This window comes from Physeter macrocephalus, chromosome 16 (assembly GCF_002837175.3).
Source record: "Physeter macrocephalus isolate SW-GA chromosome 16, ASM283717v5, whole genome shotgun sequence".
In the NCBI taxonomy this organism is placed as follows: Eukaryota; Metazoa; Chordata; class Mammalia; order Artiodactyla; family Physeteridae; genus Physeter; species Physeter macrocephalus.
Window position 1 is genome coordinate 46,641,487 of NC_041229.1, and position 26,618 is coordinate 46,668,104.

Consider the following 26,618-nt stretch of genomic DNA (forward strand, 5'->3'; position numbering starts at 1 on the left):
AGGCGGACTCTCAACCACTGCGCCACCAGGGAAGCCCTGCCTTACTTTTTAACCTAAGAGTGGTGTTGCTTAAAGGTCAAGTGTGTGTGTGTGTGTGTGTGTGTGTGTGTGTGTGTGTGTGTGTGTGTGTGTGTGTGTGTGTGTGTGAAGAGACAGAGAGTGAGAGAAAGGAGAAACAATGTGCATCACATTGTTTTGTCGTCTGACCTTTTCAGCATTTTAGCTCCAGGCCAGTGTGGGAACAACACCAGTAGTCTTGTGAGGATTCTATATATCAAAATGTTACCAACAACCAAAGACATTCTGTTCCTCCCTCCCCATCCAAATACTTGAAATTCACACCCTGAACAAAAATTCACAGTAAATGTTGGTTTGGTGAACATAGCATTATAATTGTGCACTGAAGGGTTTTTTTTAAAAAAACCATTTCTATTCATTGTACAAGGAGAAGAGGGCTGGATGGTGGGTCAGGAGACACTGCAAGCGCCCTACCGCTACCCCCACCAGCACCTGCTCTGTGACTGGTAATAATTGTGGCCAAGATGACACGTGTTCAGCACTTTACAATTTAAAAATCACCCCCAGCTTTTAATCCTCACCACAGCCGCAAAGTTGGCCAGGCAAATATTGTGCCCATTGACAGATGGAAAACTGAGGCAGAATAGAGAAGTGAAGTGACACTGGGGTTGCAGTGGCAGAGGCAGATCAGGCCCACAAGCCTCCTGACCCAAGCCCCAGAGCTCAACACTGGACTGAGGCAAGTTGCTGCCTCTCCATTTCGGCCCCTGTGACATGAACCTGTCTCCAAATCCCCCCACCAACAGCTCCAACTGGAAGGATCATGGTAGGAGCAAATATTTGCCCGCCCACTGGCATTTCTACTGTACTTTTTTTGCTTCCTCCTTTTTCTGGTGGTGTGTTTCCTTTTACAACAAACCTCTATAAACAGTTTCTGAGAATTACTGAGCTATGTTTGTAATGCAGATGTACTCAGGGAGTATGTAAAGTAATCATAATAGATATTTAAAATTTAATACTAACTACGGGAAAAGTGTCCATTGTGTAAAACATAGTTTATCTTTGGATTCGATGTTTGTCTTTGGTTTTACAAAGTAGTTTGTATTTTCAGTATTTTCTACATAATACAGTCAAATGCAGAGCAGTTGCAATGCATCCAAAAAAGCAGGATCAAAGAGCCAGAATGGAGTCAGGGTCGGGTGTGTGCAGAGAGACTCGGCTGAGGGAACCTACCGTTAAAGGGCAGAAGACAGCTCTCAGCTTCCTGACACCCAGTGTTAACAGGAAACACAGGTTACCAATCCAGTCATTTTTTAGGAAACAAACTTTTTCCTGACTTTGAAATCTAGAAGGCAATTCTACTGTAGATTTTAAATAGGACAACTCAAGCCGCTTAATGGGCCTTGTCTTTACCCACCAAGGCAGTGTTTCTGAGTTCTCCAGACAGGATCAGAACAATCTGAGGTGCTCACTGAAAATGCATTGTACAGCATTGTGACCAAAGTTCATAATTAATATTGTATCATGTACTTGAAGTTTGCTAAGACAGTAGATCTTAAATGTCCTCACCACTCAAAAAAAAAAAAAATGGTACCAATGTGAGGTGATGTATGTGTTAATTAGCTTGATATTGTGGTAATCAATTCAAATGTATATGTGCATCAAAACATCCTGTTGTGTTCCTTAAATACATACAATTTTTATTTGTCAATTATACCTCAGTAAAGATGGAGGAAAAAATACAGATTCCTGAGCCCCACCCCTAAACTCACTGAGTGACTCTTTGGGAGATGGGCCTGGTGCTCTGCATTTTGAACCAGCTTACCAACTGATCCTGCTCTACCTGCACATGGAGAACACCCTCACCAGGGTGTTAGTGGATGACAGTGGCTTCATGCAGTGGCCTTTCCCAACCTTCCCTGTATCTTATCAGGGAATAATGCCTGAACCCAGAAGAGTCTCTGGTGGAGGGACTCGAGACTTCAGGATCCACCAAGGGAGATATTTGGAGGCTGCAGAGGCTCCCCAAGCCTTAGTGGCAGAGGAGCCGGGCTCTCTGCATGCACTTGGGTTTGGAGTGAGCTTTCTGCTGCAGTTTCAGACGGCCACAGGCCACAGAGAGGCGGGGCCCCATCTCAGCCCTTCCAGCACCCCTGGGGTCTGCCATCCAGAGCCCATGGGAGTCACCAGCCCACATTAGAGACAATGATATGGGCTTGGCTGACCACCAGTCTCCGTACCCCTACTCTCTGCCCCATCCTCGTCCATAATGGGGCAGGCAATTTGCAGCAATCTGGATGCAACTAGAGATTATCATACTAAGTGAGATAAGTCGGAAAGAGAAAGACAAATACCATACTATTCCACTTTTATGTGGAATCTAAAATATGGCACCAATGAACCTATGTATGAAACAGAAACAGACTCACAGACATAGAGAACAGACTTGTGGTTGCCAAGGGGGAGAGGGTTGGGAGAGGGATGGACTGGGAGTTTGGAGTTAGTAGATGCAAACTATTACATTTAGAATGGATAAACAATAGGGTCCTACTGTATAGCACAGGGAACCATATCCAATCTCCTAGGATAAACCTTAATGGAAAAGAATATAAAAAAGAATGTATGGGACTTCCCCGGTGGCGCAGAGGTTAAGAATCCACCTGCCAATGCAGGGGACACGGGTTCGAGCCCTGGTCCCGGAAGATCCCACATGCCACAGAGCAACTAAGCCCGTGCACCACAACTACTGAGCCTGCGCTCTAGAGCCCGTGAACCACAACTACTGAGCCCACGTGCCACAACTACTGAAGCCGGCACGCCTAGAGCCCGTGCTCCGCAACAAGAGAAGCCACCGCAATGAGAAGCCCACGCACCGCAACGAAGAGTAGCCCCCGCTCACCACCACTAGAGAAAGCCCGTGCGCAGCAACGAAGAACCAACGCAGTCAAAAATAAATAAATAAATATATATATTGTTTTTTTAAATTACATGGGAAGTACTGTCAAATGAGTAATAAATCTTCAAAGAAAAAAGAATGTATGTGTCACTGAGTCACTCTGCTGTACGGCAGAAATTAACACAACATTGTAAATCACCTCTACTTCAATTAAAAATAAATAACTAAATCATAATGGGGCAGGCAGAGCCAGGAGTCCAGGAGCCAGCCAGGTGGCATAAACCCCAGTGAATGAGCCATGCCACACCCACACCCACCCCTGGCCTGCACCTCCCTGCTCCCCAGTGCAGACTGGGACCTGCCAGGCATCAGCTCGGGGAGGCAATCACATGCTCTTTCCTCTCCCTCTCCACAGGTTTGGAATAAATTGCCTCATCCAGTTTGAAGACTTTGCCAACGCCAATGCCTTCCATCTTCTCAACAAATACCGCAACAAGTACTGCATGTTCAACGACGACATCCAAGGTAAGTTTCCACCCCTCCTGACAAAGCCCCTGAGGACTAATGCCTTCTCACAAAGGCTTACCTGGGTGCCCAGGTCGGGAGGGGCCACCTCATAGCCAGTTTGCTGCCAGCAGCTGTTGAAGAAAGAGCAGTAAATCCAGATTCACTTTGCTAATTCTCAGCTCTGTGACCTTGGACATGTCCCATAACTTTGCTAAGTCTCAGTTTCTTCACCTATAAAATGGAGATGATTAGTGCTTCAGAGAAAAGTAAGAATTTGGTGATTAGATATATGAAAGAAATTTTAAACAATGCTATGATTTACTAGCTGGTTGAACATGGGCAGATCACATCTCTGAGCCACAGTTTCATCATCTGTTCATTGGGAATGATAGTAACTACCTCGGAAGATTATTGTGCAAATTTAAAGAGCTAATATATGGAAAGTACCAGCACATAGGACTCATCAGACCAAAGCATCAATCACCGTAAAAGTGGCCTTCGCCAGCCACAATAGCTCGCTCTTGGATTTTCCAAACGCAAGGCATATCACTGTCAGGGAATCAGGATAAGGCCTTCTCTTAACTTGGCTGGAATGAGTGCTTCTCACAATGATAACTGAGGCCCCAGAACATTCCAAAAGTCAATGGGAAGCATCTTCTAGTTCAGGGTCAGCTTGGCTCCCTGTTCTGTGGACCAGAAATATCTGAAGGCACTTGCTTCTTGCTCTGGAGATGCCAGCATGTGACACTGGAGTAGGAGGGGTGGCTTCTCAGCGATGATCTCACCTGATCCAGGAGTTCTCAGTAAGGAGCATTGCCAGTTATTCCTAGTATTTTATAAAGCCCAAGGGAAACCTTGATGACATGTAGGTTATTATTTAACAAATGAAGTTTGGCGAGCAAGATCTTTTCAAATCAAGGAACCATGTCATGTAAAAAAGAACAGGTTGGTAGGGGACAGGTATTGGTCCCTGGGAGTTAAAGATGGGCCAACATTTTGCAGATGAGGCCCAAAGAGGTCACAGTTTTCATCAAGTGAGTAAGATAGACCTAGGAGGATTCAAGCCCAGGTTAGAAATAGCTAAGATTTAGAGCTGAATACTTGTTATTATCAGGCACGTTTCTAAGCACTTCACAGGTTAATCCTACCAGATATTACCAACCCTGTCTTATTTGTACTCCTATGACCTCCCTCTGGGTCAGTTCCCTCTGCACGTGAAAGCTCTGCTTCTCAGCTTGGGACACTCTACCCCATCATCTTTGGCTCAGTAACTCCTACTCGCCCTTCAAGGCTCAGCTCCAGGGTCTCCTGTCCCAGGGAAGGGACAGCCTGATTTGGATGCACACCGGGTGCCTCCACAGCCTCCTGTGCCCCCCCTCTGTCAACTTTCTTACCACACTGTACCCCACATGCCTGCATGGAGTCGTCTGTCTCCCCAGGAGACAATAAGCTCCCAGAGGCAGGAGCCACATCTTTTCTCTTCTCACTTCCCAGCCCCAGCACAAGTGCCTGGCACACTGTAGATGCTTCATTAATGTTTGAAGAATGAATGAACCTGCACTAATTGAGATCCTCATAAGCACCCACCTGTTCATGTGGGTGTGTCTACACTGGACACCTGCCCCCGAAGCCTCTCTCTTGTCCAGGGCGTCATACATATACTCACCCAGAAATGCACCCCACATGTGCTCACACGCAGACATATATACATCTTCACGTGTGTACACCCTCATGTATACACACACAAAACTTCTTAAATTAAATCAGTTCGTTAGTTTTTAGGTCCCGCTGATACCCAGTTCCAGTAGAGTCTATTTCACTCCCAGGCAAAGCCAGATGGAATGGTTTTCTGGGTCCCACGGCAAACAGAGGAGGAATTTCCCATTCTTTTCTCAGAAATGAGAGACTAAAGTCATTAAACTAAAATGCATGAGGAGAGCTGGCAAATCGTACTAGAATGGCAGGAGCCCTATAATATCGAGTCTTTGATCGGGACAGCCTGACCATTAGGTGTGGCCGTGTGATTAACAGCACCGCCCAGATCTTCCTTCAAGAAAGGACTTGTTGCCCCAGCTGGCGGCAGGGCTGGCTGGAGCATCAAGCAGACCACGGTCCTGTCCTGCCAGGAGGGCATCACCAGGTGATCAGGGAATATAGGAGCCCAACCATTTTGGCCCAGTGCAGGGCAACTCTGAGGGGACATTTAACTCCAGAGCTCCCCACGGGGTTGGCTGAGGCCCTGGGGACCGCATCGCAGCTCAGCTTCTCCTGCTTCCCCATCCTCAACCCCATCCTGCTTCTACTCCCTCCCTAGCACGGGTGTGCTGATCCCAAGGGCACTTCCTGATAACATCCTGAACACTTCACATGTCTCTGAATCTGCTTCCCAGGGAACCCAAACTGTGCCAAGTAATCCAGTTGGCATGAACACAGAGCTTTGGGCTAGAAAAGTGTTTTCCATCCACACTATTTCACAGCTTCCTTGCCTCACCCCCTCCGCCTGTGGGGAGGACGGACATTGCTGTTCATGTCACTGATGAGGCAACTGAAGTTCAAGGCTTAAGTTTTGCTCCACGTCCCACAGCCTAACAGGCATAAAGCTGGGGCTAGAACCTAGTCATTTCTAACTCGGAATTCACTGTCTGTCCGTGACGTCGGGCTGCCTGTGCTCCCTTGTAGGTGAGGCAGTGCCGTGAGTCTCCTTGGTGAGGATTAAATTCCAGACCCCACACCCACGGAAGTGTGGGTGTCACCGCTCTCCTCACCCCTCCCATCCTCTCCTCTAACTCCCACAGTTCACAGACGCCCCGATGAGGCCTGGGGACAGGGAGGGGCTGGCCCACAGTCGCCAGCTGGTTAGTGATGGGTCCAGAACCAGAAGCCTATGATGTGTACTCTCAGTGCTGGGTGGGCAATTAGCAGACTGGTGAGGAATGCCGGGATTCATGGGGCAACGTGGAAGATTAAGCTCATGCTAGAATTGACCCCCTTACCTCCAAATACAAGGTAAAGAGCAGAGGAAGAAGAAACATGAAACTACATAGCCATGCTCAAAAATAGAAAGGAACGCCTGCATGCACAGATTGGAGAGAGCTGGGAGAAGGGGGAGGGTGGGAGGAATCACAGTGGTAAACAGACACCAAAACCAAGCCGCACGTGGTTGCTGGGGACAGGCCCGGTCCCCCCCGAGCAGGACTCGCGGTCAGAATCTTCTGGAACACCCCCGAATGGCGGGGGATGGGACCAGGCTGCCCACATGAAATGAACACCAGCGCAGCCTCACGTCCTCGGTGGAATAAGGAAAGATACGACTAAAGGCCTCAGGGTCCCCACCAGACTGAGCCCCGTGAGGGCAGGGCCGTGCCTGGTGCTGAGCAGGAGCTCGGGCACAAGATTTGAACCGTCTCCCAGCCAGCCCTGCTGCCCCACACTCCTGGGAATCACCAACCCCACGTGGCCGACCACAGGGTTGGGCCTCTGAAGCCCCAGCACTGGCAGGGTAAAGAGCTCCCCAGGGCTGCCATGGTCTCCTCCGCGCGCCCCCCGCCCCGGCCCCGGCCCCGGCCCTACTCCCAGCTCAGACCGGTGGAAAGCCTCAGCCTCCCCAGGCTGGTTCTCGGTGAGCAGGGCTGCCCGTGCACTGACTCATCGCTGGAAGCCTCTTCAGGAGTTTTGGAAAAGGCAGAGGCTCAGGTGACTTTTGTTGTTTCGGCTGGGATCACAGAAGCATCCCGGCTCTTAGCGGAGGAGAGAGAGACCTGGAAGGGGAACAGCGCTAGGAATGGCCATGCTGGAGGGCTGGCCAGCTGTGTCCCTCCCAGGAGGCCAGGTCCAGGATACTGCTGGCCTGGTGAGCACAGGCCCCCGGCCTCCACGGCTAGCCGCCCGCAGTGTGGCTGCGGACAGCAAAGCCCAGCTGGCCTGTCAGCTCCAGAGCGTCCTCCCGCCCCACCGGGCCTCCCTGGACCTGTACTGCCCTCAAGTCCGGCCACATTCCCGAGAACAGACGGCCAGTCAGGGTGCCTGTGTGGTATGTCAGGCCACGGTCACCCCTCATACTTCCAAGTTTTCATCTGTGAGCCAGAGTGTTTAATAGTCAGATGTTGGATTGAGACAAGCCTAGGTCTGAATCCCCACATTTCTGCTTTGGGGCTTTGGCCAAGTGGCTTCAATCCGCCCAGTCTTCCTTTCCTGATCTGTAAAATGGACCTGATAGTATTCACAGCCATGAGGGATCCTCAGCCAGTACTGCCAGAAAGATCAGGATGCCTTTCTAAGGCCAGCATTGATCCTGGCTGCATGGGAACTATGCTAACTCACCGTTACGTGTTTTCATCGTCACCCTTGCTTATGGCACCGGGTAGTTGTAAGGGCTGCAGTGATGTAGCGCAGGAACAGGCATGTAACCGTACTCAGTTCTGGAGCCGGGTACTGATACCCCTGGTGCACAGGAGGCTCCCAACACAAGTACCAGAGGGAAGGAGGAAGCGTTGAGACCCAAAACAGAGAGGCTTTGGTGGAGGTGAGGTGAGGGACCAGTGTGAGAGCAGGCCTGGGAAAGCCTGAGAAGGGAGGCAGGGGCCCACCTCACCTCTTTCCTCTTTCCACATCCAGCCTATTCTCCCAGCCCGTTGAATGAGTCAGTTCTGTGAGTTTTCTGCCGATTCTGATTCTGAATGTGCCTAGAACTGCCTAGAACTCTCTTCTGCTCTTGGCTAATTTCTCTTTGTCCTTAAGGACTCAAACCTCACCTCCCCCAGGATACCGCACCCAGGGCCAAACCTGTTCCGCAGACCCCAGGATGAGCCCTCCCTTCCCCAGGGCCTGGGAGTGACATGGGGCAGTGGTCACCCACTTGGCAGAATATTTCAGAATAACCCCGGGGCTCAGATGCCACGGTAGGAAAGGGGCAGATGGGGAGGAATGGCCCAGCTCAAGTCTGTCCAGCTGGTTTGTCCTGTTTACAGGACACCAGGCGTTACTTCCAGCTGTCAGCGGTCTGCTGCTTCTACCACACACACTGAGCAGCAGTTCCTGGCCTTTCCCGTCTCTCTCTCCCACAGTGAAACCTCCCCCCGCCGCTTCAACCTCATCTCTCCCCAGTCCCCAGAACCTTCCTTTTCACTAAGTCCTGTGTTCTGAGGCCGTTCTTCCCGTACAGGGCTTTCCCAGCCCTGAGATTCTTGTGGGTCTCTTCGCACGTCTAATCCTGGCTGCTCTGAGACCTCCCCCTTAGCCTGTTGCATCAGTTAAATCCCCAAAGAAGCCAAGAAGATGGTAATTATTCCCTCCGGTGGCAGAATAGTCTAACCCTGCCTCCTTCATGGGCCGGGAACTGCCTTCTTGAGAGTCCAAGGGCTCCAGAAAATTCCCTTCATGACACAGAAACAGGGTTGAAGTCATCTAGAAGGCCTTTGCTTGGTTTCCAATAAGCAGAACTTGAATTTTCTGAACAGTTATGCTGCTAACCCCTGTGCTCAAGACTGTTGCATTCATCTTCATATACCCAGTGGAGCCCCAGAACAGGCTCTCAGTACATGCTCATGAACAAATGAAAGGCGGCCGCTGGCTGCTGTGGGAAGGTAATTCTGCAGATCATGAAAGTGGGCCAACCTAATCCTAGAGGATGCCCAATCCCCCATGGCCCCAGGCCTCCAAAGCCACCTTGGCCAGACCCTGCCGAGCCCAACTCCCTGTCCTTCTCGCTGCCTAAGACAGCAGCCTTGTCTCACCTAAGAAGCAGCTAGTTCTTTCCCTTTTCTCTGATAATGTGTGGTTTAGAATGGAAACTTTGTCCAATGTGACTATTAAAAGCAGAATAGAAACTACATTTTCAGTCCTTTTGTGCTACTTCCTGAACCTACAACCTCCAGTACTCAGTTTGCAGGAAATGCAATTATGGGAAGCTCCCTCTGAAAAGGAAAATTTGTTTTTCTTTCATCATCAATGAGGAACAAACAGTCATGCTTTCAGCTGCCCTCAGCATTTATGGGCATGTGTTCTAACACATCCCTAGACCCCCGGGCTTCTCCAGGTGGTTAGCTCCAGAAACCTCTGCAGCTTCCTTCCTCTCTTTTTTTTTTTTTTTTTTTGCGGTACGCGGGCCTCTCCCGTTGCAGAGTACAGGCTCCGGACATGCAGGCTCAGCAGCCATGGCTCACGGGCCCAGCCACTCCGCGGCATGTGGGATCTTCCCGGCCCGGGGCACGAGCCCGGGTCCCATGGCTCACGGGCCCAGCCACTCCGCGGCATGTGGGATCTTCCCGGACCGGGGCACGAGCCCGTGTCCCCTGCATCGGCAGGTGGACTCTCAACCACTGCGCCACCAGGGAAGCCCCCTCTTTATTTCTAAATCCCTAATACATTACCCAAGACCCTCCTCCTCAAAATGAAAGTTAATGATGGAGATAACTTTCTTTGCCAAACTTTTTATAATATGGGATTTAAGAACTGCTGTTTTCCCTCTTGAGTTCTGGACTGTGAATAGGGCAACTTGCCACTTCAGAGGATGGCCTCAGAGAAAGATCCCAGAAAGGAGAATGAGAACAGCCAGCAAGGTAGCCAGTGAGCATGGGGTTCCAGAAGCCACATGCAGAGTTTCCCAAAGGAAGGAATGAACACCAGTGTCAAATGCTGATGAAAGGTCAAGGAAGAGGAGGGCTGAGGACTGACCACTGAACTTGGCAAGATGGAGGTGCTGGTGAGGTTGACAAGAGGTGGGGCAGTCGCCTGATGGGACTGGGTTTCAGGGAGACCAAGAAGAAAGGAAATAGAGGTAATGAGTATATTCAGCTCTTTAGAAGAATTTGGCTATAAAGGGAAGTAAGAAACAGGGTGGGAATGACATAGGGTCAAGAGGAGGCTTTTTAAGGATGGGAACTTGATGACATATTTGTATGCTGATGGCAGTGATCCACTAGAGAGGGAGCAGTTGAGGATGCAGAAAAACAAGGGAGAGAATTACAAAACAAATTTCTTGAGTAGGTGAACATGGTGGGATCCAGCACACAGCTGGAGGTGGCTTTAGCTAAGAGCAGGGACCATTCATCCACGTAACAGGAGAAACGGCAAAGTATATGGACCAGAGGCAGAGGTTTTATAGAGTTGGTGGTGAGAGGATTCACTTCTCTCCTGGTTGTTTCTACTTTCTTTGAACTTCACTTTCCACTTCTGAAAGGGGAAAAAAATGGGAGCTCAGTAGTACCTACTTCCTAGAGTTGCTGTAAAGATTAAATGAGCAAATAAATGCAGGCAAGCGCATACATAGCATGGAGCTAAGGTCACAGGGACAGCAATCAATAAGTGGCAGTTGTTGTTGTATCCTTTTGAAATTTTCAACTGTTTTCTATCAGATTTCCCAAAGCTTTGTGTTTTCCACCCCTTCCAGAAGTCACAACTGAACAATTATACCCCACCACCTAAGTTCACTTCCCTCCACCTCCACTACCACCTGCCCCTCAGGTCTCCCCCAGGGAAACCCCATAAGGCCACTCCTGCTGCCTTCAACTCCAGAGTCAGGAAAGGCTGTCTGAGCTGCATAGACTAGGAAGGGGTGGAAGCAGCAACCCAGGTTTACCTGCTTTACTTCTAACTTGGTGACTATCAGGCGGAAGCCACTGCCTCTCTCTGGCCTCAGTTTCCTCATCTGTACAGTTGTTGGATGTCACGCTCTCCATCCAGCACTGAATTTCTGCGGGTAAGCTGTTATTCAGCCTCTCGGTTCTAACCACAAAAGATACTTGACATCCAAGAAGGAACAGACCCATCAAGAATGCAGTGTCTGGGCTTCCCTGGTGGCGCAGTGGTTGAGAGTCCGCCTGCCGATGCAGGGGACACGGGTTCGTGTCCTGGTCCGGGAAGATCCCACATGCCACGGAGCGGCTGGGCCCGTGAGCCAAGGCCGCTTAGCCTGCACGTCTGGAGCCTGTGCTCCGCAACGGGAGAGGCCACAACAGTGAGAGGCCCGCGTACCGCAAAAAAAAAAAAAAAAGAATGCAGTGTCTTTGGGAGGTTCTCTGATGAAATATCTTTGGCGCCACCTGGTGTCGTATGCTTTGTACAGCTCCTTTCAGGAGGCAGAAGGCTGTCGTGAAATAGAATCAGATGAGCGGAAAACGTGCTCTCTGTCCAATGGAAAACTGGAAACAGAAAACGGAAAGTTGACTCCTGCTCCCACCCTGCAACCATTAGTATTTTGTAGCTCCTTTCGGGTTCTCTGTGTATATTTTGTTACAATTAGAATCATAGTATGTAGACTGTTGAATGTTCTCTTCCTTCCGACTAACTCAGTGAAGCATGATTTAGGGGTTAAGAGCACATGCCCTAGACCGTGATTCCCTGAGTTCAAAGGCTCACTCTGTTGTGTGATCTTGGACAACTCAGCAAACTGCTCCGTACCTCATTTTCCTAATCTGTAAAATGGGGATGATGATAGTATTAAATAAATGTCTTTACATTAAGACATATAAAGCACTTAGAACAGTATGTGATGTTCGTTATTAACTTCATAGTATTTTCTGTGTTGCTACACCATCTTCATAATGAATATTTTTAATAGCTTCAATATCCTACTGAGTGCCTACACTAGCTAATTTACTTAACCATTGCTCTTTTGTTAGGTGTTTGTTATTTCCAGTCATTCTACGTTATAAATAACACTGTCATAAATATCCTACCACATACCTTTGGGATTTTTCCATACATAGATTCCCAGAAATAGAAGCATGAGGTCAAAGGGCAAAAACATTTTATGCCTTTGGTCTATATTGGGAAATAGTTTTCCAAAAAGGGTTGTAGCTCTTTAAAATGGAATGTGTGCTGAACTTTGCCCTTTTCATTGCTCCCTCACCAGCCATAGATAACATTAGTTTCTTTGATTTGCACAATTTTAATGACCATAAACAGCCACACTTTAATTTCCTTTTCTTTGACCATCATAGAGGCTTAGCGTTGCCAGTTGTGATTACTTTATTGTGACTCTGTCAGGGTCCACACCAGTCGTTTTAACAGAGAAAACTCGACATAAAGAATTGTGAATTCTGCATTAAAGAACTGAAAAGCCAGAAAGAAACACTAAGGATCTTCTACCACCCCTGAGGCTGGGGGAACACAGGGAAGACGAGGTGACAGCTGGCTAGCATTCATGCCTCTGAGGGGCACGCGCTACGAGGCTAGTTCTGTAAGTGACGGACAAACAGCAAACTGGATTCAACTGCTGCTTGTGGAACAAACTGCTGCTGTAAGATTAAAAAACCAAGGCTATGGACTTGCCAGATTTAGCAAAAACAAAATGCAGATGATCAGCTAAATTTGAATTTCAGACAAATAACAGTTTTTAGAATATTTATGCTAATATTGCATGGAACACACACTAGAAAATTATTTCTTGTTTATCTAAAATTCAAATTTAACTGAATGTCCTACATTTTACCCAGCAATCTTACAAAGTAGGAATGATGCTGGAAAAACTGTTCTTTCCCTGCCCATCTAGTCTTTCAGTTGCCCTCTGGCGCCCCCTATTGGCAGAGCCCACCATAGAGCCAATTGGTAAAGCTGAAAAGTGGTTTGCAGACAAAGGAGAAACGATTACCCAGTAATCGGCACAGTCCACCCTTTTGGCTGTTCAGCATCCATACATACCGTCCGGCACATTGGTACTTCCAGACAACAACAACAAACTCTAACAAAACGCCTAATAAAATGCAACTATCTTTCCAACAAATGAAGACATTCTCACCTTCTCCCTGAAATGGGGAGAGGCAAAGTGTCTACAGTTATTTGCCAGCTAAAGAATGTCGCTCATCATCTGGTTCTACAAGAATGAAGTCACTAGCCACTGCAGTCACCGACCTTCAACACACCCTGAAAGGAGTTCAAGGCAGAGATCAGGCATGAGGTACTCTGTGCTCTGGGAAAACCTGGCAGAACAGGCCTTCAGATACTTAGATATTTTCAGAAGATTTTATGAGCCCAGTTTCTTGCATCTTCTCATATCTAGGAAAACACTAAAATCATTAACGGAAACATCCACTCCTCGTGACAAGCAACAACCCTCTTGTAACCAGCAGCAACCTTCTGCCAAAATGTGTGCTTGATCACACGTACCCCCTTCACCAAAATCACATATACACTGACATGCACACCCCTCCTCAGAGCAGCTCCTCAGAGCTATCTGAGGGGCTGTCTCCTGGGCTATAGTTCTCATTGTGCCCCAACTAAAGCTTAACTCACAACTGTCACACTGTCCATTTTTTTGACATATTTATCTCTGGAAGATAGTCACACCACCCATCTCTGGGCAGGACTAACTACTCTTAAATCTCAGTCACAGTCACATTTGAAAACTCTGGTATCTAAAGGCTAAATTGTAGAATTAACCTCCAACAAAACTTCTGTAAAATAATAAGAGGAAGGAGAAGGGAGGATAAATTAGCTAATACGAACCATCATCCATAATCACATGATAATCAAGGAAGAAAATTTAAAGATGTTAAAAAAAAAAGGAAGAAAATTTAAAGATGTTAAAAAAAAAAGGAAGAAAATTTGCATGGCTGCTACATTCCTCATTTCTGTAACCAGTCATGAAGCCATAGTTGATGTTTATGAATTTCTTCCTCAGTCTCCCATTCCATGTTTTCTTGTCCTCAGACAAGACCTCAGCTTGCCAGGGTTCCTTAGTAGGATGACCCAAACCTTTATTCCTGAAGGATCTGCATCCTCAGCAGCCCTGCCTCTCTTTAGTTGCAACAGTGTTTATTAATATTTACTCTTGAGCACAGGAGTACTAAGACACACCCCAGAGGATCCCCTAGGCTCAGATACAGTCTTCCCTGTCCCTAGTTTCCCCTTGGTTCTCAGGATGAAGAACCACAGCCAGTAAAGTAACCCTCTTCTTTGCCCACTGGTTTTGTGGCAAATGGCCAGTTGGCAGTCTCAACTTCCAAGTCAATAGAACCATGTTGGGAATCCTAATGGAAACGTTTGTCTCTTTGGAACCAAGACCTCCAATCCAGAGAGCACAGAATTGAAGAGACAGGAAGCAAAAACCCTGCAAGTGATTCATCAGGTGAAACGGTGAGAGGAGCCATTCTCACTTCAACACTTTGATTTCCAGACCCAAGTATTCTGGCTGTGGAGAAAGAGTACAAGGTATTGTTTGCTAAGTCAAATCACATATTGCATCCTATACGATAGAACCTCACCATCTCCTCAACTAAGTCTTAAGTCTTCAGGAGCCCATCCTACTCATCTATTAAGTCATCTGCTCCTGGGTGGTAGAGTACATGTTAAGACCACTGAGTTCCGTGGGCGTGAGCCTAGTGCTGTACTTCTATTACTATGAAATGAATTCCTTGATTTGAAGCCTTGTTGCCTGGAATATGTCAGGATGGTGACCAGGCATTCCAAACATGCACAGATGATGGCACTGGCAGAACATTATAGACAGGGAAAGTCAAGCCATATCCAGAAACTATGTTTATTCCAGTGAGGACACATCTCTTCCCTGTCTCTAATGGAGGGAGTCCAGTGTAATCATCCTCCTGCCGGGTGGATAGTCCTCCCAGAGAACGGTGCCATAGCAGGAGCTCCACATTGGTCTCTGCCATTGACAGCTCCGTCATTCAGCAGTAGCAGGCAGCCTCCGTGAGGAAGTCCATGCATAGCCTCCATCCTTGCCACCATGGCTACTCTATATGGAAACTGATCAAACCCTAGATGGCATGGGAAAGATGCTGACTGACATGCACAAGCCGTGCCATTTTGTCCACCTGATTATTGAGAAACTATTCTCATTCTGCCCTTTGGTGAGCTTTCCCATGGGGCACAAATATCTTCACACCCTGTACCTATTCAGAGAAGTCCATTCGCAAACCCTTCCCTTAGACTTCCTCATCACCAGTCTTACTATTTTGTTCTTTCTAAGTCCCTGACCATCTAGCTGAACCATTAGCAACTGCCCACGAGTCAATGTAGGTCTAGCCATCTCTTGGACCAAAGTGCGACAAAATTTACAACGGGAGGTCATGTCCATTGGGAAGATTTACTTCACTATTTCCCTTTAGGGTTACCTTTTACTGGGGCTGTGAAACTGCAACCGTATGCTTCTAGTGGATGCCAGCATATTGTTAAGAATAATCTGTAAACCAAGCCTGCTTTTTCCTCCTTGGTCAGCTGGTCATAGGAATTCCTAGTGAGGCCTCAGGTATGGATTGAGGGAGAGGAAGAATAGTTGTCAAACTAGTCTGAGCCACCTGCTTGTTCAGCTTACCTGTACCTTCAGATGTATTCAAGCCATTTGATGCTGGTTATGCTACTGGCACACCCAACCTTATGACTTGCTGGATAAGAGAAGCAGCTCAGGTCACATGATCATGTAATGTTTCATGGTTAGTTTGTGGCCTCATTTTTAATATGTTTTTAATCCATTTACCCCTTAAACAAATCATTCTATGAGGCTCACACTTCTTTTTGGCTTCCCTTGTATTTGTCCTTGTTGTTTCATTTATGGATGATGGTGGTAGCAGCACCTGACCCTCTGATCCTCTCTCCCAGGGTGACAATCTAGGAGCTATTTCTCAAACTGACAGTTATCTGCAAAAGAGTGCATGGAGAGTATCATGCAAAAGAGAGTTGCTCGACAACCTGCGTGCCTACAGGGCTGACCTCTGTAAGGGCGAGGGAAAGTTGCTTGTTCCATCACAGGTTTCTAGGTGTGGGGAACTCTGCCAAGGGTCTTTGGGGTGGGACCCGGTGGCCAGAAGGTGATCTCAGTCCACTCTGTTGCAGGCACAGCCTCTGTCGCCGTGGCAGGGATCCTGGCTGCTCTGCGAATCACCAAGAACAAGCTCTCCAATCACGTGTTTGTTTTCCAAGGTGCTGGTGAAGTAAGTGCCATCGGGGGCTCTCTGCTGTTGTTCCAGTAGAAGAACAGGAATGGGTGGAGGGGCAGCAAGGAGGAGCGGTGTTCTGGGCTCCTGAGGAGAGGGAACAGCACAGATGCGTTGTGATCATTGCAGCTGCCTGGGCCGCAGCATTTGGGTGTCTCAAGGCAGGGACTTAACTGGGCCTCCTGGGAGTAGCGGGGGAAGAAGCGAGGATCTCGGTGAAGGATCTGATAAAATCCTGAGCAGCTTTTGCCTTTTGTCTAAACCCCCACCTCGCAGGCAGCCATGGGCATCGCCCACCTCCTTGTCATGGCCCTAGAGAAAGAAGGCGTATCCAAGGCAGAGGCCACAAGGAAGATCTGGATGGTGGACTCCAAGGGGCTCATTGTCAAGGTACTGTCGGTCTGGAGACGTGGAGGTTACCTGATATCTACAGCTATTGGAACTGGACTGGAAGAGATCTCAAGGGGTAAACTGCTCAGACAGAAGAGAGAGCAGGAGGGCAGTGTCCTAATCCCCAAAGCAAAAACTTCATCCCAAAGTAGCCTTAATTGCTCTTGTCCAGAAGCTCTGAATATGCATGCAAGTGTGTGTACATGTGCTCTTTCCAGTCTCATCTCCCCCCACGTCCTGCCTTGTACTCTCCTCTAGCCATGTTGTATCATAGCTGTCCAAAAGTAACATGCTCTCTCTCTTCTACATCTTTGCATATTTTGTTCCTCTGCCTGGAATGCCCTTCTCTTTTTCCACACGCCCACTCACAGCCCTCAACCCCATCTGTTTCCTCCCTCTCTTCTGTTACCTCCTTCAAGCAGCTTCCCTGAGCATCTGGGTCTCAATTAGTTCCCTGTGTTTATGCTCATGTAGCCTTCCACCCTTCATATATTACACCTATCCCATGATAGGGCTGTTGCCCCTTTACTTGCCTCCCTCCCTGTGAGGCTGTGTAGTCTTGATGTCCAGGTCCTGCATGTGATAAGTCCATAATTGATGTTTGAGATATGAATGAAGGAATGAATGAGAGAGACAGTCCAGCTTCTGACTGCAGTGTGGTGAGGGGCACAGTTGGATGACCTCCTCCCTCAGGACTTCACTCAGAGCTCCAAGTTTTAATCCTGAGATTCCACTAACATAGACTGTGACAGTGAGAGACTAAAAAAAGACAGAGATGGGAACGCAAGGCTCTCAACCAAGAATAGTGGAGACCCCCCTCAGAAGCAACAGAACTTCCTGTTGTTCCCTACAAGGGCAGATTCCCACCGGAAAGAACTGGGACCTGGAGATTCCTCCTTTTGCCCCAGATCATTCCAGAGCATGGTCCAGGCACAGGTGGAGGCTGCCACACTTGCCTCTTTCCCGCATTTCAACATCACCTTTGCTCACCCCATTGAGCTCACCCCTCCTCAAAGATCTCTCAAAGCTGGTGTTTCCACTCTGGTTCTCATGAGGTCAGCTGACCCACAGGAGTCATCAGAAACGTTGACCAGTCTGTCACCCACTGACTCCTATTTGAAGAAATGGAAGGAATCTGGACCCCATTGGGAGCAGCCAGCCATTACAAGCCTGGCCTGGATCTCAGCTTATTATTATTTATCGGGAGGTTAATGGCTCTTGTCAAATACATTCAAATTAGCGCCCTGACCCTGGGTGACTCAAGCCCCCATCCCTCAACTGGGCCTCTGTGCTATGTCTTGGGGCCAAGAGTCTTGGTCCAGACTCAGGCATTTCCTCAGAGCCTTTCTGTCCTGGCCCAGGAAGCCATGACCCCAGCAGCTCAAAGAAAGGCCTTACAGGTTCTCCATATGTGGTTTAGATTAAAGAAAGAAATACACACACACACACACACACACATTTAAAATTCTTAGGTTGCATCGTAGATTTTGATCAAAAGGACAGGGCCCAAGGTTCTGACAGCTCAGACCAAAGCACAGGGCTCTGCAGGGAATGCTCTTAGAGTACACAAATGCATCCAGGCACTGCCCAGCAGTTCTCACCACCACAGCTGTATCATGTTCTTCCTTTCCCTGCAGGGGAGGAGCCACCTGAACCATGAGAAGGAGATGTTTGCCCAGGACCACCCTGAAGTGAACTCCCTGGAGGAGGTGGTGAGGCTGGTGAAGCCCACGGCCATCATAGGTAGGAGGAGGGGCGACCCACTGCCCAGCCCAGCTAATCCTCTTGACTTGCATGTGAAGACTGAGGCTCAGCAAGGAGGCATAAGCAACCCTTGGAAACACAGCTCTTTCCCCTCGTTTCCAGTTCAGCACTACAAACTTTTATTGAGTTATTACTGTATAAGAACCGTAGAACTAAGGCACCAAGCTGGGCTGCGTCATGCAGATTATACAGTAAAGTGGAAAAGAACAGGCTGGTCTCTCTAACCAGGATGACATGAGCACTCCTCCCCCAAGGAGGGGAGCCTGGCATCACTCCCTGTCCTGCAGGGAGTGATAATTAAAGTGGTCAGGCATGCTTCACAGGTGCATCGTAACTGGGCTGGGGCCTGAAGTGGACCAGTGGAATTAACAGGGGATCTCAGCCAACTCAAGCAGGGAGACCCTTTTCCCCTATCCTCCCTCATCCCTATGGCAGATGCCATCCTCAAGACTCCTGAGTCTTCCGTGTTGTACCTAGTTCCACCACCACCACCAGGAGAGGAATGGGGTGTATATAAAGAGTAGGCACCCCACTACCTCCCCCTTTGCCCTGTAGGTGTTGCCGCCATCGCAGGAGCCTTCACGGAGCAGATTCTGAGGGACATGGCCTCCTTCCACGAGCGCCCCATCATCTTTGCCCTGAGCAACCCCACCAGCAAGGCTGAGTGCACGGCTGAGAAGTGCTACCGGGTCACCGAGGTCAGCGGGGAGTCCTTCCTTCCCCGGGCTGAGAGGACATAGTAACAGTAACCATGAGCAACCCTACGAGGGTGAAAAAAATCCCCACATTGCTGATAAGCAAACTGAGTTTCAGAAAGATGAAGTAACTTGCCCAAGGTCACAGAGCTAAAAAGGAGTGGAGCTGGCCCTCAAACCCAGGTCCAGCTCCAAAGCCCAGGCTCTTACCAGTAGGTTTTACTGCTCAGGGTTCCCCTAACAGAGCTCTGACCAGAACCCGAGGCGCTTGTGGACTCTAGGCCATTTGCATACCTGGCTTGCCCCTCCGAGGAGGTGCCAGGTTAAAAGCTACCTCTTCCCCGTTCTGTGGTTTTGTGGCTGCCAGGTAACTCAGTGGGAGCTGAGCTCTCTGGTCAGACGAACAGGTGTGCTTTCAGCACCTGCAGTGTCCTCAGCACAATGCTGAGCATTTAGCAGAAGATGAGGAAGGGGTCAACTTTTGGGAGATAAGACTAGGCCACCGTGATCCCTGAAACCTAGCTCCAAGCTCCATCTCTGGTTTTCTTCCTGCCCCCAGGGCCGAGGGATCTTTGCCAGTGGAAGTCCCTTTAAAGACGTGACTCTGGAAGATGGCAGGACCTTCATTCCCGGGCAAGGAAACAACGCCTACGTGTTCCCTGGAGTGGCTCTGGGAGTCATCGCAGGCGGGGTCCGACACATCCCAGACGGGCTCTTCCTCCTGACAGCAGAGGTATTGCTGTCCCCGCTGCCCCAAATACACCCCAGAGGGCCTGTGAGCTCCACTAGCTCCTACACCAGGTCCCCAAAGATTCCTTCTCTTGTTTCTTCTACCTACCTGCCCCAATCCTTCAGTGGTTCCCCAGAGTGCTTGAATGTCAAGCTTCTCTCAAGATCGCCTGGAGGTTTGAACTTCTCTGAAAATACACACAGGCTTTTTAAGGCAGGGGCGGCGGGGGGAGGAATAGTCAGTGGGAGGGGTGTTGGCAGGAGGTGCTGGCAGTGAGGGAACATACCTTGTACTGCACCCTGCCTCCCAGCAGAACCCGTATGCATGCCAAGAACGGAAATGCCATCAAAACCACCTGAAACCGTGGGCTCACCGACCATGACAAGCGATAGATTTTTCCAGCCATGGGTCTTGGCCACATTGCTGGGTAACTGGTAGCAAAATAAGCCCCACTAGGGCAGATTTCTGTAAGGAAGGGGATGGGTTGCACGTCAGGTTTGCCTGCTCTGAGTACCCATGTCTTGAGCACAGAAAGGGGGATATGCTCAAGGTATCTTATCAGAAAAGCTCCCACAAGGGTTCTTTCCTGGGCATGGTGAATTGAAAACAAGGAAAGAATTTTTTAAGGATGACAGCCCACATTCATAATAATGGTTGTTAATAATAACAGTTACAGTGGCTGCCATTTAACAAGCGCTTACCAAGTGCCAGGCACTTCACATTTATCTTCACTCTGAGGAACCAAGGCGTAGAAATGTTTCTGTTGAGAAGTTAAGCTAATCAAAACTATAAACAAATATTAAACATATTTATTCCCAGTGGGCTCCAAAGGCTCTACTGTGATTTCTGATATGTGTCTGCATTTCCCTCTCACCACAGCACTGGTGAGAGCCCCAAACCAGCAAGCCACAAGAAGGGCTTCCATGCAGCCCTACCCAGCCCTGCTTCTGTGAGTCCCACAAGGGACTAACTGCCTCATGCACCAAGTTCCTCCTTCCTATGTCTGCTGAAGTTTTGTCAGCCTCCCCCAAGCCTTGTGCACACCAGCTCTGGCTTCATGCTGTAGTTCTCTGTCCCTCTTGCTTGAGTATTTTGTGTTTGGTGGTGGTGTTGTCCTGTGGCCATGGGCGGAGCTGTCTGAAACCCCCATTGGATGGGAAGAGTCACTTCCTGCTTGGAGTTGACCCGAAAGCAAATTTCCCCTGTTGTGCAGAAACAAGGTTGCTAAAGCCTTCCTATGCAACCCCCAGAAATGTCTGCACAACCCACAGCCTCTGCTATGGGACATTTCAGCTCCATCTTTTCATGCACCGTGTCCATGAATTAAGCAGGAACCTCTCCTCAATCTACTTCTCAGTCACTTGCTCTGAGTAGCATAAGGCCCTTCCCCTCCGGGAGCTGACAGTCTGGTCTTCAAAGGCCTGGCAGGTTATATTTCTGAACAGAGTGTTTGATTTGGTTTGGTTTGGCTGTTTTTTTTTTTTTTTGGCTGCGTCAGTCAGGTCTTAGCTGCGGCACGTGGGCTCTGCATTGTGGTGCACGGGCTTCTCTCTAGCTGTGGCGTACAGGTTTTCTCTCTCTAGTTGTGGCACGTGGGCTCTGTAGTTGGTGGCATGTGGGCTCTAGTCGAGGCACACGAGCTCATTAGTTGTGGCATGCGGGCTTAGTTGCCCTGGGGCATGTGGGATCTTAGTTCCCTGACCAGGAATCGAACCTGCGTCCCCTGCGTTGAAAGGCGGATTCTTTACCACTGGACCACCAGGGAAGTCCCTGAAAAGGGTGTTTTTAAATTAAGATAATTTAAGTTGAAACTGATTTTCCTATGGAAAAAGTAATATGTTTTAGGAGATGTACATACACTATCTCATTTCACCTTGACAACCCTGTAAAATACAGTGATCATCCCTATGTTACAGACAAGGAAACTGAGGCACAGAGAGTTTAAGTTACTTGCCCAAGGTCACCCAGCTTGTGAGGGATGCGCCAGGATGGCCCCAGGCAATTTGACTCAGAGACACAGCAGAGCATTAGGAGTGCCCAGCATCGCAGAAGTGGCCACACATACCATAATATAACTTGTCACTCTGCAGGAGAGCCTTTCTAGCTGCAGATCTAGCCATGGAAATTCTGCTTCCCTCTAGTCAATTCACCTTCTATACCTCCACAAAGAGAATCCCTTAAAGCCCAGAACAGGCCATCTCTCTCCTAATTTCAGACCTTTTATGGCTCGTTGGTGCTCCCAGGAAAGGCCAAACTCCTTCACATGGTTTTCATACAAGGCACTTCATCCAGGGCCCTCCTTTCCTCTCCAGCCTTTTAGCCTCCCCCTGCCGTCAACCTATCCCGCCTTCTTTTTACAGTCGTGCTCTCTCTTCCCTCTAAGAATTTGCATGTGCTATTCCTTCTCCTCTCTTCAAGCAATTCACACTTTGTCCTTCAGGTCTTAGCTTCTGTCTTTTCTTCTGGGAAGCCTTTCCCGTACATGGCAGACTGGGCCCTGCCTTCCTCTGTGCCCAGATGTCCGCTCTCCTCGAAATCACTGTAATAGTTACTATTGTTTGTTCATTGTCCATTGACACCAGTCTCCAGGAAGGAAAAGACTGTGGCTTCTCCACCATGGCTCTTCAGCACCTAGCCCAGAGCCCGGCATATCGTAGAGCTCAGTGGATGTTTGACTGAATGAACAGAAAGGAGAGAGAGGAATTTGAGAACGAGGTAGCAGAGGGGGGAGCCCAGGTTCCTAATGTCTGCCAAACTCTGAGGCAAGACCAGCTCCTTTCCCTGTCCATCCCGGGACACAGTTCTCAGAGAGCACTGTGGCTTTTCCCAGATTTCAATTTGACACGAGAAGATTGGGCGGGAGTGCATTCCGAGCCCCGTTAAAGAGCCTGTTCTGCAAGGCTGGCTGAGCACCAGTGCCTGAGGCTGGAGGATGAGGCTGGCTGCGGAGAGCTGGCCCTTAGAGGCGAGCTCTGAAGCAGGGAGCGAAGCTGTAGGAGAGGCTGTTCCCGGGCTGAAAGTGCTTTTAGGGCATTTATTCAGGTACCGCATAAGGCCCATTCGTGGTGTCACTGGAGAAGCAGCCTTTCTTTCCTCACTGGGGCCAGGGCCGGAAAGGAGAGCCCAAGGAGGCCTGAATATAGAGACACAAGATGGCCTCGGGGGACAGCCCGGATGCTCCTAAGCATGTGGGAGAGGCTGGAACCCGGGAAGCGAGGGACGCAGGGATCCCTATACCACAGGCTAGGTCAGCCGGGGCGGGGGAGACCCCAGAGTCTGCTTTGCAAGTCACAGGTTTATTCATCTTGGCCTTAGTGATTTTCCTTTAGAATTCAGACAGCTTCATGTTGTTTTAAGCCTCGGCCAGTCTCACGGGACAGAAAGGATGTGTCCTTGCTTAAGCCCAAGTATTAAGCGCCCCTGGGGCCACAAGGTGGCAGAGACAGGAGTAGAAACTGCACTTATGGGCCACGTATGAGGGGCGAGGTGAGTTTCTGGTGTACTGGGTTGGGCTTGCTCTGGGAAGGTGGAAACTCAGCTTGTTCCTCTCTGTTCTCTCTCCCCAGCAAATCGCCCAAGAGGTCTCTGAGCAGCATCTGTCACAGGGGAGACTGTACCCCCCACTCAGCACCATCCGAGACGTGTCTCTGAGAATCGCCGTCAAAGTAAGAAACGTCTTACCCCCTTACTGTGTGGAGTGGGGCTCATCAGCTTCCTCTCTGTGTGACTTTAGGAGGACAAAGTGGGTGGCAGCTACGGAGACAGGCTGAGCTCCCTGGGCTGCACTGCATGCACCCCAGAGGCTGGGTGACACACTCTTGCCTGTAGCTCGAGCCCCACCTCAATCCCACTCAGGGCAGTTCTGGGAAAGCTCCTGGACAGAGCTCCTCAAACACCAGGCAGAAAGGTCACCAAAGGCCCTAGTTTTGTGGACCAGAATGCGGGTGGAATTTAAAAATGAATCATAAGTGCCCATTTACACAGAAAGGTCAACTTGTATAGCATCATGGTAAGAGCTCAGGCTGTGGGGCCCTAGCTCTGCCAATCAGCGGCAGAGTCACCTGAGCCCAAGCACTTCACTTCCCTGAGCCTCAGCAGTTTCCTTCTTCTACAAAGAAGCCAGTAATTCCTCTCTCCCAGAGTTCTGGAGGACATTAAAAGAGAACAGTGGAAAAGCTCTACACTCGGCACCTTTCTGGCCAGAGGAGATGCTCATGCCTCCCCTTTCTCTCAGAATGGCTGGGCCATGGGTGATCAAGTTCAGGGGATATTCTATGTAAAACTGTCACCCAATAGACGATGCAGAGATGATGGGTTTTCAAAGAACCAGAACATGGGGCAGTAAAGACTGGCCTGACAGACATTGATAATGGTTAATCTGGATGATGAATTCCTGAGGGTTTATTATACTGTTATTTCTATTAATATACATTTTCTGTAAGTTTGAAGAATAATTTCAGAAAACGCATTGCACAACAGCATGCACTCCCCATGAGCTGTCCAGTGCAGGATCCAGAATCAGCCCTCAAGACCAAGAGTGCAGCTTATAGTCCACGTCCACCCTGTCCAGTTCCTTCCTTTTGGGGATATTTAGATTCATCCTCTTCTGAAGCCGAATCTAATACCCAGAGAACAATGTCCAATTCAAGCCACATTTAAGACAGAAAAAAATATCAGATACTGAACACTTATATCTGCTACCTAATTTTATCCTCATACCATGCCAGAGAAAGCTCTCATGACCCCCCACTTTACAGATGAGGAAACTGAGGCTCAGCAAGGATGATGTCACTGCTGAGGACCCACAGGCAGTTGGAAGCAGAGGCAGACTTTGAGGCCTCTTGACCCTGGCCCAGTGTCTATTCCATGGTGCCACAGCTTCCTTACTAGGCAGAAAGCTCAAGATCCTTCCTCTCCAGTGGCTTCCTGGGCCTCAACTCATGAGAGAAACACATCTGCTGCTTCAGGGTATATTCCCCTTCCACAAGCTCCCAAGCAAGGGCCTTTAGACAGGTTCCTCCTTAGATCCAGTTCCTCAGTCAAACGTGTTTTTCCCTAGGTCCTCGACTTCGCCTACAAACACAACCTGGCCTCCTACTACCCAGAGCCCAAGGACAAGGAGGCTTTTGTAAGATCCCTGGTCTATACTCCAGACTATGACTCCTTTACGCTGGACAGCTACACTTGGCCCAAGGAAGCCATGAATGTTCAGAATGTCTGATGCAATCTCAGAGGCTGGTGTGGGGCTGAATGAAGCCCAGAGTAACACTGACAATATAAATGGGTTCCAAAATGGCCAACCTTGTCATTGTGTTTTTCCTTTGAACTTTCTGGTGTGAGCGGAGATGCCCAGGCATGTGGTGAATGAGAGCCTTGCCCCTGAAGGCCTTGAGTTCACTTTTCTGTAAACCTCCTCAGGCTTCCTTCCCAAGAATTTCTTCATCTGTGAATTGCCAACTATTGGCTAGACTTTGTGGAAATCTAGAGTCCTGCCTGGAACTCTGCCTTTACAGGGTCCGGGGTCTAGTAGAGGAGATGAGATATGCACACAATTCATTTTGCCACAAGGGAGAAAGTAGTAAGTCCATGGAAGAACTGCAGAAAAAGGTCAAGGGTACTCAGAGAAGGGAGAGGATACTTCCTATGAGGACATAAAAGAAGGCTTCTTGGGGGGCAGTGTTTGCAGTGAGTCCAAGAGTGAAGGATGGGTAGGGTTAATGGAGAAATGAGGACTGTAAGGGCAGTCACTGGCCAGAAAGCATGGCCCACCCATCAAGGAGTTCAGTCCCTGTTGGAGGAATACACACCCTTTAAGACTCAGATGGGCGTGAAGGCTGAGTGGCTGGAGGCAACTCACAAGTCAGAAAGGGTCACTGCCCTGTGGGCTGTTGAGTGTCAGGCATTCCTTTGTGGTCATTACTAAAAGGAAAACCAGAGAAGTGTGGGTGGAGAGTGTCAGCAAACCCAGAGGAAAGAGGAAGAGAGGCTGTGAGGGGAACAGCACCCTGGGGAGTTCTAGGGAAGACTTGATTTCATGTTCCTGGCTCTAGAACACTCTCTCTCTTCCACCCTTCACTCTCTGAAGAAATTTAGCAAACTGGAGCAGTTTTCTCACAGAATGATGTCAGTCTGTCCTGTGTGTTTCTTAGACCAAGTTCAGTCATAGCCTTCACCTCCCTCATGTCCAGCGGGCCCACACCATGGGGCTGGGGAGGGGGGAGACGAGCCTGCAGCCCTCACAACCAAAGACCCTGCTAAATTGCTAACATCTGTTGGCATGGCAGCATCCAGCCTCTAATTTCATTGTATAACACAGGAAACAACAATCCATGCCCAGAGACCTACCACTGCCCACCCCTGCTGCCAGCTCCGCCTCAGGTTCCGCACTGCCCACAATGAATAGGTCCTATACGACCACCTCCGTGACAGGCTAGGTGGATGACTGGGACCCTAGAAGAGTAATTAGCAGAGACATGAGTCACCCCTTGCCTAGGTCTTATTCTTCCAACATCTGCTTCCTTGGTGCTGGTGCTCAGCCAAGAATATCCTGAGGAAGCATCCCTGTTCTGTAAATCAGTGGACTCACGGATAATGAGAACCTCTTCAGAAGAGGGCTTGAAGAGTGAAGCTGGAATCTGAACACCAGGGAGCCTTTTACATGATCTTTTCTACGTCCTGTCCCACAACTTCCTCTGTACCCCAACTATACCTCCTTTATACTCAATGTAACA

At 49.0% G+C, this 26,618-nt stretch overlaps 1 protein-coding gene across 2 annotated transcripts in view; it reads left to right on the forward strand.

Moving 5' to 3' along the window:
• Positions 1-25,184, forward strand: part of ME3 (malic enzyme 3) — a 199,181-nt gene extending 173,997 nt beyond the window's left edge. For both annotated transcript variants that reach the window (XM_028500996.2, XM_007124907.3), the window contains 8 exons: positions 3,330-3,439; positions 16,208-16,305; positions 16,585-16,698; positions 18,336-18,441; positions 19,018-19,160; positions 19,717-19,890; positions 23,454-23,552; positions 24,947-25,184. In XM_028500996.2, coding sequence (XP_028356797.1) covers positions 3,330-3,439; positions 16,208-16,305; positions 16,585-16,698; positions 18,336-18,441; positions 19,018-19,160; positions 19,717-19,890; positions 23,454-23,552; positions 24,947-25,108 — 1,006 coding nt within the window. In that variant the 3' untranslated portion in view covers positions 25,109-25,184. The remainder of the gene's footprint in view (positions 1-3,329; positions 3,440-16,207; positions 16,306-16,584; positions 16,699-18,335; positions 18,442-19,017; positions 19,161-19,716; positions 19,891-23,453; positions 23,553-24,946) is intronic.
• The last annotated feature ends 1,434 nt before the right edge of the window (positions 25,185-26,618 follow it).